At 44.8% G+C, this 15312-nt stretch overlaps 2 protein-coding genes across 3 annotated transcripts in view; both read left to right on the top strand.

The window, feature by feature from the left end:
• Window positions 1–8477, top strand: part of smchd1 (structural maintenance of chromosomes flexible hinge domain containing 1) — a 25713-nt gene extending 17236 nt beyond the window's left edge. Inside the window, exons 43-47 of the mRNA XM_010776054.1 lie at window positions 6941–7047; window positions 7504–7574; window positions 7662–7830; window positions 7920–8078; window positions 8176–8477. Of these exons, the coding sequence (XP_010774356.1) occupies window positions 6941–7047; window positions 7504–7574; window positions 7662–7830; window positions 7920–8078; window positions 8176–8291 (622 nt within the window). The 3' untranslated portion in view covers window positions 8292–8477. The remainder of the gene's footprint in view (window positions 1–6940; window positions 7048–7503; window positions 7575–7661; window positions 7831–7919; window positions 8079–8175) is intronic.
• Window positions 8478–9002: 525 nt separating this feature from the next.
• Window positions 9003–15312, top strand: part of emilin2b (elastin microfibril interfacer 2b) — a 9925-nt gene continuing 3615 nt past the window's right edge. The window contains exons 1-4 of one of the 2 annotated variants that reach the window (XM_010776051.1): window positions 9003–9283; window positions 9437–9562; window positions 10613–10794; window positions 10914–12533. In XM_010776051.1, the coding sequence (XP_010774353.1) occupies window positions 9156–9283; window positions 9437–9562; window positions 10613–10794; window positions 10914–12533 (2056 nt within the window). In that variant the 5' untranslated portion in view covers window positions 9003–9155. Of the gene's footprint in view, window positions 9284–9436; window positions 9563–10612; window positions 10795–10907; window positions 12534–15312 lie in introns of both variants that reach the window. The other variant, XM_010776050.1, reaches the window with a different exon arrangement.

Genomic DNA, 15312 nt, shown 5'->3' with positions numbered 1-15312 from the left:
TAATGTAGAGGAGGACGGTGTCCTATTTATACGTTCCGCAAGTCCGAAAGGATGATTTCTGAAAGCTCGACAGTGCCAGTCCTTGCCCTGGGCTGCGGACGAGCGGATAAGTTCGGAAGGACTGGGTGTACCTTTTACTACGAGTTCGGACGACCAGTGCCATTCTTGAGTAAAAAACAAGTATTCTTGAAAAGGAAGCCGTGTACGGCGGCGTACATGTCTGTCGCCGAGTGATTGTACCGGATAATTATGACTCGGGGCGCGAAACGGCTTCTTTCGGCTGGCCAAGAAGTACGTGTGAGTCTACAAAACGGGACCTCCACGAAGGCCTGTGCGTCGCCGTGAAAGGGACCATTGTCCGTACGGTGGATCGTCTTCAGAGGCCGCCGTTCTGTAGTCGTTGAGGTCGGACTCAATAGATGGTACCGTGCGATGTCCGCTTTCGTCGTCTACTCTGCACGGCAGGGAAGTCATGTATTACACTTTGATGTTCCACGATCATACTGTGCGCTTCCGGACGCGAGCCATCACCGGCGCGTGCGGTACGCGCGCGCGCGGTGGGTGTCAAGTTTACTTGGTTACTCATGTCCTGGATCTGGGGGCGTGCGTCGCTGTCTAGGTTTATCTCTTCCGTCTGTGTTTTGCGCTGGTTGTCGTTTGAGGCTCGACTCCAATGTTTGAGACTGCTACGTTGCCATAGGTGTTGTTCTCGTATTCTGCGCTTATCTACACGCAGGGCTAACTGTCTGATATTGTTTGGTTACTTTTTATCTACACCTTCCCTATTTGCCCTACTTGCGGACTGTCTCTGGACGTTCGCGCGCCCGACACGAGGTACGCGATCGGCACTCAGCGCTTCGTGCGGTGACGGGGCGGTTGGAGGGGGTGCCGGAGGGAGGCGAAGGTAGTCTCCTGTAGTGTGAGACACGATCAGGACGTCTGATAGGAAACCTTGCCGCTTCGGGTTTCTGCTGCTTTCAATGTTCAGCGGTGGGGAAGCGTAGGCGCGCACTAGGTGGACAGGTTCTCTCTGACTGCGCGCGTTCGGGAGGTTTCCCAACCTGGGTCCCGTTGGCTCGGCGTCATTATATTCCTGTCATCTGCCGCCTCGTGTTTGGGCCGAATAGCGCGCATATCCGTGCTTCTTTCGTGATGCGGACCTACGACCGACGAAGGGCTCGCAGTTCCGCTATGCGCCAGTGAGCGGGGACCGAAGATGCGACCGCGGTCAAAGTCCGAGGGAGGGAGGGGGGGGTGCGTGGGCCTTGACTGTAGAGGATTAGCGCACCGTGAAGGAATCGCGTCGCTCTTGAGCCTACGCTCGACTAGTGACCAGTATAAGACAGACATGTGGGCGGCCAGAGCCCATGCAAGGTCTTCTGGTGTCCGCGGGTAGCTAGCGCCTGGGTTTCAGCTGCAAACGGAGCAAGTGCCAATAGGCGCCGCTCCGCACTCGGCGCTGCTGTAGCACTAGTCCGGACGGCTGCTCCGCGCCCTTACGTCCTTCTATGCGCGGTCACCTGTTTGGTTCTCGAGGCCTCTGTTTAACCGAGCCGTAGAGTGGCGCGCCGAGACGAAGATCGTAGAGCGGTGAGCGGGCCCGTGTGAGTGTAGAGTGGCATCGTCGGACGGAGAGCGCGCGAGAGAGGCTGGAACTGCGTCCGGGTGGAAAAGCGGACGTGATAGTGTTGGTGCCCCATCTTGTGGTGTAACTGTGGACTGCGGCGGCGGGGCAGATGCGAGCGCGGGCCGCCTGGTTTGGGACTGTACGGTCCGGACCTCGTCGAGCGTGCGGCGCGCGTCTCCAAGACGTAGTTTGTACCACCGATTGGGAGAGCGCGTCGAGTGGAGCCGGCGGAGGCGGTCTGGGAACGAAACGGCAGTCCATACTGTACCACGAAAGGATTAAGTCGTCACTCGCATTATAGCCTCGAATCTATGCCACTAGACTGGCCTGCCGGCTGCATGCCTCGGTGCCATCGCCGCTTGCGTAGCTTGACTGTCGAGTCTGGCAGTCGAAGGACCAGAGGATAGCACGTACACGTCCCTGAAGAGGACGCGTGTGCACCGCTCACTGGTCTTGATGCCATAACGAGAGTATTATGGCTCACGTAGGAACGACGCCCATTAGCTAAGAGGGTTATACACTAGGTTATACAGCTCATTACAATTCGCGTCAGCTCTCATGGGGACGTTGTAGCGGTAGGCGTAGTTCTATACAGGATTTACTGGGTTTGTCTTTTTTTTGGTGAGTTTGGTACGGAGGTTTTTGCATTAATGCGGCAAAACCCGAAAAGCTCAAGGACGCATTAACGGCAAAACCTGAATTCTTGGTCGAGTCAGGAAAGTGCCCGACTACCCTTAAGTTCGGCTGATGGTCGTCCTGTAGCGTGGTTGAGAGTGTGAGAGAGAGATTATAAAGTTTTTGCACCGTACTGTTGGACAGGTGACAGGGGCCAGGATCGACTGAAGAAGTGTAGTAGGGTATGACGGAAGAGGACTACCCGTAGGTAGTCCTGGAACAACGTAGGAGCTAGGACGTCGTGGATAGTTTTATGAGACGGTATATATCTTGTTCTCGTTAAATGTTTTATACATACCATTATGTATGCGAGAGTATATTTTACTATAATAGAGAAGTTAATGTCGGCGTCTGATACGTGCAGCCAGGCAGGACGCAAGGAGGAGACAACGAATGGGACGCGCAAGTGAATGGATAAAGAAGGTTATATTGAACCAAACCCTAATAGAAACTTCAAATAAGGAACATGCTAAACTCCTCAGTTTTTCTGTCTGTTTCCTATCTATCTATAATAGTGATGACCTAATTAAAACATGTTGACACTTCTGGGTGACTCTTTCTACTTTGATTTGTTCACACGTAGTCAATTGCCGCGTTATAGTGTTAGTGTTGTGAACTGGTTACTAACTAACTCGTCCGACCGCCTTCATGTGAATGGTCATACGGAATGGAGCGAGTGTTAAATCTTTATGAAGTATGAATGATCTTCGATAAAGGGGACGAAACATGTACTCGGATAGCGTGAAAATGAGGCGTAGGATGGTTAAGTCATGATTTTTGTATGATTTACACGTATGAAGAATTTGAGTGTGAGCGTTAATGATAGCATAAATAAGTATGTATAAGTGGAAGGTAACGTGGCTAAACCGTTAATTGTCCTACACCTGTATGTGAATTTAGTCTGAAAAAATGTGGGAGCTCATTGAATGGTTTTGATGCGACGTCATATGTGTCAGAAGTTGATCGATCGTGGTGACGTGAAGGGTCGGATAACTATAGATTACTAGTTATGTAATATTAGTTCTGCAGGTACTATAAAATAAGACCTTGGACCTTTCTTACACGTTCTCTGATGACAAGTTGCACAACATACGGGTCGAGAGGGAGGAAGAGTTTTACCCGTGGTGTATGGATCGGTAGGGCGACTATCCGGGTTTGTCGGGCCTAGTTTTTAGCAGGCGGGTCCAGGCGACCGTCAGCGCTCACGTACAGCAAATTTTTTCGGTTCCGTCCATTTATTTTACTGTCTTAGTGAGGGGGTATCGAGGAAAAGATCTTCAGTGAATAACTAGATGAAATGGAACGCCAGTTGTAAAATCTTTAATCTGTTACATGTAACGTTTTGTATGTCATTAGGATAAAGCTGTGAGACCTACTAGAATTACTACCAATGAACTGTCATGGTATCCACCACCCGGGTCCGAAACAACATGAAAATAGCGCGTTGCATCGTCAGCCACTCCGCGGAGGGCGAACTGATCCTCCGTCTGAGCGAACCATGCAGCCGCCGATTTCTCCCAAAACTCCGGCAGTTTGAAAAAAAAGGCGTGACTTGCCATGCTCGGTTCACTCTCGGATCCTTCAACGAGACTTGTGTCGGGGTCACCAATGTAGTGCCGAGAGACGGGAGTCGGAGGCGGGGTATTGAAGGTACAAGCTAGACTTTTATTTAGCATCTGCAAAACACATGTAAACACTTCATGCCCGGGAAGCCAAGACCGGCGGAAACAGGAAGTCCGGTTCACTCAAATGTCCGTGCAGACAAGGGCGGACTGGCCATCTGTAGAATCTGGAGAACCACAGAACGGCCGGTCGCCAAGGGCCGTGGACGGCCGGCCGGCCCTTTACAAAACAAAAATAGTTTAACGTCATCATTTAAATTGCACTGATGGCCAACGGAGGGCGACAGCGGCCACTAATGCAGTTGTGTGGTTCTTATCTGTCAAATAATCACACACGAAGAAGAAAAAAGACCGGACACACGAAGGCCCATTCCCAAACCGCCCCCTACACCCTACCCCTCCGTTTGCGCGTTCACGCGGAGGGTCCGCCATATTGAGGGCTGTTCCAAAGCAACGAGTGTGGAGCGGTGTGAAGGGCGAGTGGGCTATCAAGCCCTCAAACAGCGAGTCTGCAGCGGTGCTGACTTGAGACCGGTCTCTACCTGACCGGAGTCACGCTGTGTGTGTCCGTCAGGAAACACGCTGTTTACAAGTAGTTCCAGCAAACATCCACTGATAAATTGCGATGTTAACAACCTATGTTTTTAACTTAGGATCATACCTGTGTTTAGTCTAGAAAAAGGTAAATGTGTGCATTTTATTATAAAGTTGTGTATATTTACAGACCGTTGCAAAAACTAAGAAGCTTATAAACATCAGGGAGCCTCGTTGAGCTGTGAGTGTGGCTACAGACGGAGTTCACTCCGTCACGGAGGGGTAGGGTCGAGGGAGTCGTTTGGGATTGGGCCGAAGAGAAGGGATTAGACCCCGCGGCAGACAGGGAGAATGAAAAACATGGATAAAAATCAAAGAAAACGAATAGATAAAGGTGGGGCTGAGAAGGCAAGAGAAAAAAATGTGAAGTCACTCGCAGGTGAAGCATATAAATGTCGCAAATTGACAGACCTTTTTGGCAGCAGCGCTGCTACAAGCACTATCAGCAGCAGCTTAGAACAAGTGCAAGATGATGAAGAGAATGATGAGGGCGCGAGTTCAGATAGCCAGCCTTCTGCGTTCATGATGAGGGACAGAGTTGAGCTGCTGGAAGAACCAAGAGGTGGGTGAGAATTTTCTCTTGAACTCAGTGGCGTTTTCTCCTGGAGGCCAAGGGAAGCCTGTTTTTTTGGATTGTAGTTATAATTTTAATAAATCAATAAAAACACTTAGTTTGGTTTCGGTAATTATTCTGTCGGCCTGTCTCTCCCCCATTCTCATTGAGTATTTTACAAAGAGTGAAACAGCGCCCCTCTAGATGTTATAAACCTGCAGGTCCGCTGCAACTCTTATTACTTTTAAATCCAGGCTGAAGACTTTTCTTTTTGTCGCTGCTTTTAATTGAACTATTCATATCTTAGACTGCACTGTAACTTTTATCCATGTATTTTTTCTTTTAATGTTTATTTTATTAACTTTTCTTTTTAATGACTGATTTTAAATGCCATTTTCTTAATGTCTTTCATTTTTTGTAAAGCACTTTGAATTGCCTTGTGTTGAGAAGTGCTATATAAATAAACTATATAATATAGTGCTATATAAATAAACTTGCCTTGCCTTGCAAACACTGTTTCACAAACTTGGTGAAACAGTAGATTGCACTCTCTGTTGCGAGAGGAGGCTAGCCGAAATTGGCTTCCCTTGGTGAAAAGAAATTGAGGGATTGACCAATCAGATGAGGCTCACGTAATGCCTCACAATCCAATCAAATCGCATCAACTTCAGTTCGTACTGTAACTGTCATCACCGCCCTTAGAAAGTAGCAAGCAACTGAAGCAAGTGCAATTATGGAGGGTGGAGATTTGGAGTATTTCACCAAAAATAATTTTACTAAACTTCCGCTACAGCAGCAACTAAAAATGAAATCTGATGACAGGCCAATGCCCAAATTGGAGCTGTGTACAGAGAGGAAAAAAGGAGTGAATCGGACGTAAAACTTTAAATAATAAACAGCGGATTTCTAACATTTGACATTTCATGTAGCCGGACTGGGTCAGTTTCCAGGGCTGAATTTTAGGCCCAGTCCGCCCCTGTTTGAGGCTCACATTAAACAGCTGTGCAAGACCTCCTTTTATCACCTCAGGAACATCGCCAAACTCCGCCCCACACTCACTCTGTCTGACGCCGAAAAGCTAGTCCACGCCTTTGTCTCCTCCAGGCTGGACTACTGCAATGTACTCCTCATCGGGATCCCTAACAAAAGCATCCAGAGGCCCCAATACCTCTTATTTATTTATTTATTTATTACCCCCCTTTTATTTTATTTTACACTACATTACATTACTTATTATTATTTTATTTCTATTGCTTTTTATTAATTTTACCGTATTGTGTAAGGTTTTTTATTTTTTATTTTTTTTTAATACTGTTCATGCTCACTGCTTGTAGCACTTCGGGATTTGAAGTCAAATATGGAGTGCTTTATAAATGAAACCCATTATTATTATTATTATTATTATTATTATTATTAAAGTAAGAAAATCAGAAAATACATCTGCCTCCAGTTTTGATTGTCCGAACTGAGAATTTATTATGATTTTTTTCATTTTGGTTAAATGATAATAGTGAGTAATTATTATAAATAAGACAGCTACTTAAAGAATCACACCAGTGGTGTTGCATAGTTTGGAAAAGCTATTTTCAGAAAACCATACTCCATATGTATCGTATTGTCTAACCAGGAATCTCAAACCCAAACATATTTAATACATTTTTTTATTATTTTGGGGGAAAAGCAGCAACTGCAACTATTCCAGTCCTCTTTGTTTGAGTCATTACACCAATCATGTATCATAATAAAGTTTTGGAAATGTTTCCACCTCAGGGATTCTTCGGGAAATCAATAAAAAAACACTTGTCTGGTCCTTTTATAACAATTCTTAGAACCTCTCAGTCTCTTTACTAAGTTATGAATTTCTTACAGACCGTTGCCGCACATGGGGAGTGGCTGCATGCTCTTTGATCCCCCTGGAAACCCGGTCTACGCCAAAGACCTGCTGCTGTACACCGAAGACCGGGACCGTGACATGGGTGAGCGGCCTCCAATGGATGCTCACTGTGACTCTGCCTAGTTATTGCAGATCCAGCCCAGGTTTTCTGTGGGTTTCCGGAGACTTCCCAGGTCTTTTTGTGTTTGCTGTTGTTGGGGTATTTCCTTCATGCCCCCCATTACTCCTGCTGGGTAAATGGTTCCACCTGGGACCTCACAAGAGTGGAGGTGTTTCCTCACCATCACTGGAGCAGAAAGTGGGCCTCTTGTGCCACATTAAAAAAACAATTTAGGGATTTTCTGCATTTAAAAAAAAAGAAAGTTGCTTAGAATATTTATTGGTCATATTTACGTTGATTGCCAAATACATGTATCAGTAGCAATTTCAAATAATGTATTCTGCTTTAATGTCTCTGATTGTGAAAGTTTTACTAGTAAAACAGGAATGTTTTAGATTTGTCGGTTTTGACGGTTTCCTGTTTGCCTTTCCTTTGCAGCTTTTAAAAACATCCTCGGAGAGACAATTCTGATTGATGACCTGGACTCTGCTAACAACTACAGAAAGGCGGTGAGTGATGCTGAGGGTGAAGCCGTGCCACTACATCCAGCGGCCTGTGTTTTATTATCCCCGCTTAACTGTGCCTTTTACTTACAGGTGGTGCAGAAAAAGAAGCCATGTCCCACCATCCTGACCAGGCAGGGGGACAGGGTCAGCTCCAGGGGCAAGTTTGGAGGAAGAAATAACAAAGCCCCACCAATCGACACATTAAAAGTGTTTGGAGCCCCCCTCCCACAGCATTACTTTTTACTTAAGGACCACATAGGTGACATCTCTCAGAATCATATTTCATAGTTCCTTTTTGGTGTTCTTATAAGTGCAATTGTGCCTAAATTCTCTCGTTTTGTTCTGTAGACCTGCTCACTCAACAACGCTCAGCTCTGGAGAAGGTGGATCAGGCAGCAAAGGATCGTGACCATCACTTAAATACAATGAAGTCTCCTGAAATGCTGGGAAAGGTGCAAGAAATGGAGGAGAGAAAGAAGCAGCTGGAAGAGATTGAGAGACAACTCGGTATGTTTGTTGATCTGGGAGTAAGGGCAGTGAATACATCTATACAAATATTTTCATTTTCAAGTTCATTTGTAACGAGTCTGTTTTCTACGTCTAGTGTCGACCCCAGGCAGACCATTGAAACGGGCTCTTGATAACGCTGGAGAGCCGTCCGGCATCAATCCCAAGAAATCGAGCAGAGATCCACGCCTGAGGTCCACAATTCCAACCTGATATTTTGAAAGCAAACCTCTTTGGCTTAATGTCGTGCTCTTGTGAAGTTGTTTTTATGTTCCCTTTGTACAGATTTGTTCTTTTTTTACACTGTTTTATTTAAAAACGTTATGATGGCATGTCAAGCCGTGACGTTGCTCAAAGAACGTTTATATTCTTTCTATTAAAAAAAAAAGTAAGATATCACTTTCCATGTGTCATTATTACTACTCAATAACCTCAGTGAAACTTAAAATATATTCTTAGTTTTAGGGATATGTGCAGACAATTGCTGACAGATGCGCACCTTTTACCCACGGGATAATTACGGTGACTTTTTATAAGGAAGACAATCATTATCTAAATGTAGTCCTCCGGAAAGTATGCAGTCCTATGACATTGTGTTTTTAGATGCCGAAAGAGGTGTGTGTGTGTGTGTGTGTGTGTGTGTGTGTGTGTGTGTGTGTGTGTGTGTGTGTGTGTGTGTGTGTGTGTGTGTCCTCTGGGAGTGTGCACTATGTGTGTGTGTGTCCTCTGGGATTGTGTGTGTGTGTGTGTGTGTGTGTGTGTGTGTGTGTGTGTGTGTGTGTGTGTGTGTGTGTGTCCTCTGGGAGTGTGAACTATGTGTGTGTGTGTGTGTGTGTGTCCTCTGGGAGTGTGCACTATGTGTGTGTGTGTGTGTCCTCTGGGAGTGTGTGTGTGTGTGTGTATTGGAGGGGGTCCTGAAACGTCATATCCAAGGACGCTGGAAGGAGGTTGTAAACTGCGCAATTCAGAAAGGGAACAGCCGGCGATGCCTTCACTGATCATTGGAACACAGACCTTCACTGCTGATTACAATCTCAAATACTACTTTTGAGTCTCCCGAAGGGAAACATTTTAACAATGAAGCGCGGAATCTTTGGACTTTTTCACTTTTTAATAACGTTTCCTCTCGTCAGTGGAACACCATTCCAACATAACATGTTCCAGGGGAGATCATATTCTGGCTCTGGAACGCGCCAAAGAAATAAGTAAGTAATTCATGTGTGTGTGTTTATAATATAAACGTCTACTCATTGATTGGGTCGTGTATCATCAAGTAACTCTTATTGGAAAGTAAGCAATGCCGTGAATACGCACCGCAATTTTTACGCATTGAACGTTAACTGGAGATTTTTCTGCAGAAACTGGTGCGCCTACGTTGTGCACAAGAACGTGAGCTGTTCCGTCGTGGGAGGCACGGAGAGTTTCGTGCAGCCGGAACTTTTGCCGTGTCCTCCGGAGCTGCCAAACTGTGAGCAACAAGTGATGTAAGTTCCCAGAATTGCACTGGGTGGAGGGCGAATATTATTTTCTACTGTTAGTATTTTATCAATGTGTGGTTTCTATTATCAACAGCGTGGAGTAAAGCGAAGCACTGACAACATGACTGTGATGTAAATAACCATTTCAGAGATGAATCTGATCTTAAAGTAAAAGTGTTCCTACAGATATTCCAAATATTCTTAGAGTTCAAAACGTAAAAGTACTCTTGAAAACAAGTACTTATGAAGCAAATGGCTTTGATTAAAAACATATATCTACTAGATTTGAATGAGCAAGACTTTAATGTGTAAGCATCACCAGTGCAGCAGCAGGATCTATTTCAGCTACTTTATGTAATTCTAGTTTGCTTTTTTATAAAGTTATTTCAAAACGTATTACTATATTGAAATGTTGTTTTAATCTTAATGTGCTATTTAACCAAATACATGTAACTGAGTAGAAGTACAGCATAACATGGACATTTCAAGTAATTTACAAGTAACTCAAAATGATACTTAAATACCAATAATGAGTAAATGTAGCCTACTTATTGTTCTACTCGATTACACTGCACGTGTTTTCTATTGTTGCTTCATTGAAATGGCTCTCTTATATAAATGACATTCATCCTTAGAAGAATCTTTAAAACATGATTAAGAAACCAAAAGGTAATTCAGGCATCCGTGTTGAATCTTCATGAATGGCAAAGATGGGCAGACATTCCTCTGACTTTGTTTTAATTCAGTGTTTTCTAAGCAACAAACACACTTGTGAAATAGTTAATCACCCAGTGGCAGGACTGTGTGGTTAACAGTGGAAATGGTCTAAGCTGCTTCCTGCCATATGCTTGTTTAATTATTGTTTTTATGTGACTGGTGTTTATCTACTGTTAATTTGTCAACAAACAGTGCTGTGATTCCAAGTTTCCATTGTGTTCCTGAAAAGAGTTGCGCAAAGTCGGACCATCTAATGGACTGAATTGTGTCTATTAATTATTATAACAGACCAATGTTCAGCAGGAATTGTGAATTTTTGGATGTTTTTAATGCTTTCAGATATCGGACACAGTTCAGGCCCATGTATAAGATTGCATACAAGACTTTAACAGAGCTGGAGTGGAGGTGCTGCCCGGGTTACCAGGGCCATGACTGCATGGAGGTGAAGGATCTGATGCGGCTCCAAGTAGAGCGTATGCCTCCTGCCCCCTTTGCCTCTGGACATATTCCAGTCCCAGAAGGTGAGAAATCTACCATGAATATATGTGAAACAAATGTATACAGCTTAAAAATGTCAGAAAAAAACATTAATATACCTGTTTCCCATCCCTCCGTCTGTTACTTTTCGTTGAAGCTCCAGATCAGCGGACAGAGAATCAGGGGAACCATCCATGGGGAGGGGAGAGGCAGTTTGGAGGTCAGACAGGTCAAAGGCCACAGTCGGGTCATGGAGGATCTCAAAGCGAGCAACACCTGGAGGAGGAGGTGCAGCGGCTATCCCAGATGGTCCTCGACATGCAGGCAAGAATGACTGACATGTCTTCCAATCTGAGACTGGATTTTCAAGAGGATGCCAGTAAAATGCTGGCTACGCTGCTGAATAACTTCAGACAGCCCTCCAGCGCGAGAGGGGCAGAGAGCCACATCGCTCAGGTGCAGGACTTCTCTTTTGGGAGTGAGACAACGCAGATGGACGAGGTCATGAACAAGATCAGCCAGTTCACAGACGATCTGGAGTCCAAGAGCAATGCCCTGGACAACCTGCTGGGTCGCGTCAACAGCCATGAAGGACAGATTCATCTGTTAATGGAGGCTGCCCAGAACCAGCTGCCCACACCCGCTCCTGCTCCTGCAACCAGTGGTGCAGACCTGCGGGCCTACCTGGACGAGAAGATCAGCGCTCTGAGAGAGGAGTTAATGGAAGGCATGGACATCAAAATAGCAGACATGAAGAACGCCTGCGACTATAAAATCACATCGGTTCAGGAGCAGTGTGAGGGAACGGAAACAAACTATCTCAGCCTGGCCGAGCTCATGGAGTCAAAGGAAGCTGACCTCCGGAAGGAGATCCAGGACCTTAAGACCCAGCTTATTGGTCCAGGAAATGCAGACACCGGTCTTTTGGACATCCATCTGAACTCATCTGAGAAAACTTCAGCGTCCCAATGTCTTTCCGTTGAGGTGAAGCTGAAGCAAGAACAGGCAGAGGCCATCAAAGACCTGAGGGAAACTCTGGAGGATAAGCTTTTCTCCATGGAAGAAAGACTCACCACCATGTTGGCAAATACCAGCACCAACTCTCCATCTGGGGGTCTTTTAAATGTTGTAGAAAACATTCAACAAGACTTCCAGAGCTGCAGAACTGCTGTAGATGCTGTGGAATCAAGTCTAAAGGCTCATATCGATGGAGCCATGGAGGGCCAACTCCCCAACTCCAGCACCAGCATTGAGCACGTCCACAGCGAGTTAAGCTATCTTAAAGGACGTGTAGGGATTTTGGAGGACTCTCTATCAGATGTAGTCAACCAACAGTCTCAAGCGTTTCTGATCCTCAACTCCACCTGGGGTCAAGTAAAAACAGGGGCTGAGCAGGAGGCCAAGGACCTCCTGGAGCAGCATCAAGAGCTGAGAACCCATCTGGACGAGCTTCGCAGGGAGGTGAACGCTGGGGCCGACCACTGCAAGGGACAAACTGATGATGTCGGGCAGGAGATTGCACGCATTGACAGCCGCATTGTTAGTGTGGAGGGTTTATGTGGCAAGCTGGATCCCATCTCCTCTAGCCTCCAGAGGATCAAAGAGGCCCTGAATAAACACGTCACTAGGTTGTGGACTTGTGTCAAACATCTGAATGGTACGGTCAGCGCTCATGCCCGAGATATTGGAGGACTGAGGGGAACCTGTGAGAACATCCAGAACCAAATCTCTAATGCAGCCACGGACCTCCAGGTGCTAACCAACAGCAATACTGGGAAGACAGGTAAGCGGCTATGCTAACACAAACATAATTGCCTTTGGGTTTGGATGATTATCTGAATCCCGCAGCAATTAAACACACCATTCCTCAGGTTAATATATTCAAGGGATTTTCTTCAACAGTCGTAATCGTCTGTATTAACTACTAGCTTATGTTGGCTAATACTAGCTAGCCAGCTTTCCATTTGTTGTTGCTTTTTTATATTGTTACAATACAGAACTGATACAGTTGTATTTTCCATTATATTGTAAATGTTTTCGCTCGGCAAAAGTTTCATAATCCCGCTTTCACAAATTGTTTTTCTTGTTTCATTTAAGCTAAATCGAATTTGTTACCCACAGGAGTTTAAACCGCAGAAGCTTGAGATCGATCAGATCGCTGTCAGATTTCCACGACCTATTAGATCATTGCTTGGACTGTAGTCCATTTGTTGTGTCCTTTTATTGGAGAGGCTCATTGGTGTGTGAGTTGGAGGAAGTTGGATTTTCATTAAACCATGTTCTCAGTTGAAACTGCCAGGGTTGATTGGAGACACATGGTTGATTTAATAGACCCCACTTGTGTTGAGCAATGCCTTGGCATAAAGAAATACTGCTTGCTTGGCTTTTTTTTGGTTGTGTGCATCAAAGTTTTCCTTAATGTGTCCATAAACGCTGTTAAGCTCTTAAGCTATGTTGTTTATTAGTTTACTGGATACTATTGTAAGACTTTGGTTGGTGTAAGCATATTTTGAGAGTACATGTTCATATTGCTGCATATGTTGCATATTTGTGGTATGAGTCTGCTCATTAATGGTGCCTATGAGGCCCAGCTGGACTCCTCGGACTCCCACAGTTGTAAAGTAAACTAGAAGCACGGCCTTAATATTTACGAGCCAACTCTCTTCCTCTGGGACCGGCTAGTTTTTCAGTCCCTGGTTTATGGCGCAGGTGATGCAGCACATGATCCACTCCAGATTCTCCCGGGATGTGGGCTGGAATAAAATAGTCCTGGTTCTTGTTCTGGTTCCAGTCCAAGTCAGACCAGAGGATTTGCATCATGATATTTTTGTTATGTCTTGAATCATCTCTATGGCTGCCAGTTTTCTCATTTGTGCCAATGTGATTATTGCCACTCCACCCCGTGCTTGTTGTCATAATATGGCGTTTGATTCATCATGCTGTCATTGGGAAGTTTTGCAAGTTGGAGCACAGTTATTCACGATTTCCACTCATGCTCAGCGATGTCACCGGGGCCATTCTGACCACTGGCTCTGTGAACAAATGTTGGTTCCTTGTTTGTCTTTGCCCTGCTAGCTGCCTCATCCCAGTGCCCCCCACCCCAGCTTATCTGCAGAGTGGAAAAAGCTGCTTGGAGGAGACCATAATAGAGAGCCCTCTGCTCAGCTTATCACAGGGAGCCTTTATATCAGAGCTTCAGAGTGCTACTGGTTCCACATTACCCATATCCTCTTTTCGCTCCATCTCTTCAGTGTGCAGTTTTTTAAAACTTGTTTAGCTTGCATGGCTGAGTTCCTTTTCTGTTGAAATAAACAGTGGAAACCCTAAAAGCTGCACCGGGGGTCCCAGGGGCCATTTGTCAATGTGAGGGCCATGATGTCATAGCAGTTGTTAACTCTAAATGAGAGGGTCAGGAAGGGGAAGAAGACAGATGCCAGGGATTTTGTCATTCCTAAAATGATTTTTATAGCTTTCAGCGCCAATTATGAAGATGTAGCTTACATTTATAATAGCTCGTTGACACAAAATGACAGAAATACATACAGGTTTTCCAAAAATCCCATTTCTTTATTCAACAGTTGGGCGTTCCTGCCAGTGTATGTGCATAACAGTTACTGAATTTTGTGGAAATTTAAACTATCAATAATTGTGCTGAAATTAGATCAATCCATGACATGGTAACAATGCTGTAATAGAAACTGATACCACCTTCAACAAGGCACCCTTTATAATGTTTAAAGTTGTAGCTAATAGTTTTTTTTCATAATAAATACATTGGTTATAATCCATTAATTAATTTCACCTGAATATTTTGCAATTTTCCCCCCTTAAAGGTGAATGGTCCTTTTAGAGTGTGCACCAAAACTTATAAGCTATCTGAACGGATAATTTAGGTGTCCTAGTGAAGGAGAATAAACGTAGGCAACCCAAAATAGTTTTTTCAATCTTTATATTTTTTTAACTATGACTTAAACCATTGGGAATCATGTCTTATTATTAGAAAGTTGTACGAGATTTTTTAAAAGCAAGTTCCACTTAAAAGCTTTTTTGGCTTTAGCCACATTTCCATGATAACTCCCCTTATGTCTTTAGTTGTATTGTATACTTTATAAATAAATGATGTTTCACTTCACCAGTTCATTATATGTGAAATGTCTATCTTGTCTTTCCTTTCCGTAGAGCACATCTCTCTCTGTTTATCAAAACGTCCTGTAGTCACCCAAAGCATCGTAGCGCTCTTTTACCGGCACCTTCTCAGATAAGATGCTTTCCTGTGAGAGATTAGGGGAGGGGGCTCTGGTCGGCGCTGTGACATGATAACCCCATGAACCCAAAACAAGACGGGGCTCGACCAAGCCCTCCAGAAGTTCAATGAAGCCTTTGTTGTCGCAATCTCCTCTGTGACTTCTGGATGCCGATCTAGATTTATTGATTCTTAAATGTGAGTCTTCAGGGTGTTTTGGTGACTCATAAAGTCAACAACCATAAATTGCCTTGCAGTCATAATTAGGTGGTATGTAATGTGGAAAGTGGCCATTCTTGGGACACAAGGGGGTTGGAAC

The sequence above is a fragment of the Notothenia coriiceps genome, unplaced genomic scaffold (assembly GCF_000735185.1).
Source record: "Notothenia coriiceps isolate Sejong01 unplaced genomic scaffold, NC01 NC01_scaffold00016677, whole genome shotgun sequence".
Taxonomy (NCBI): Eukaryota; Metazoa; Chordata; class Actinopteri; order Perciformes; family Nototheniidae; genus Notothenia; species Notothenia coriiceps.
The sequence above is the reverse complement of the archived record's forward strand: the minus strand, read 5'-3'. Positions and strand labels throughout refer to the sequence as shown.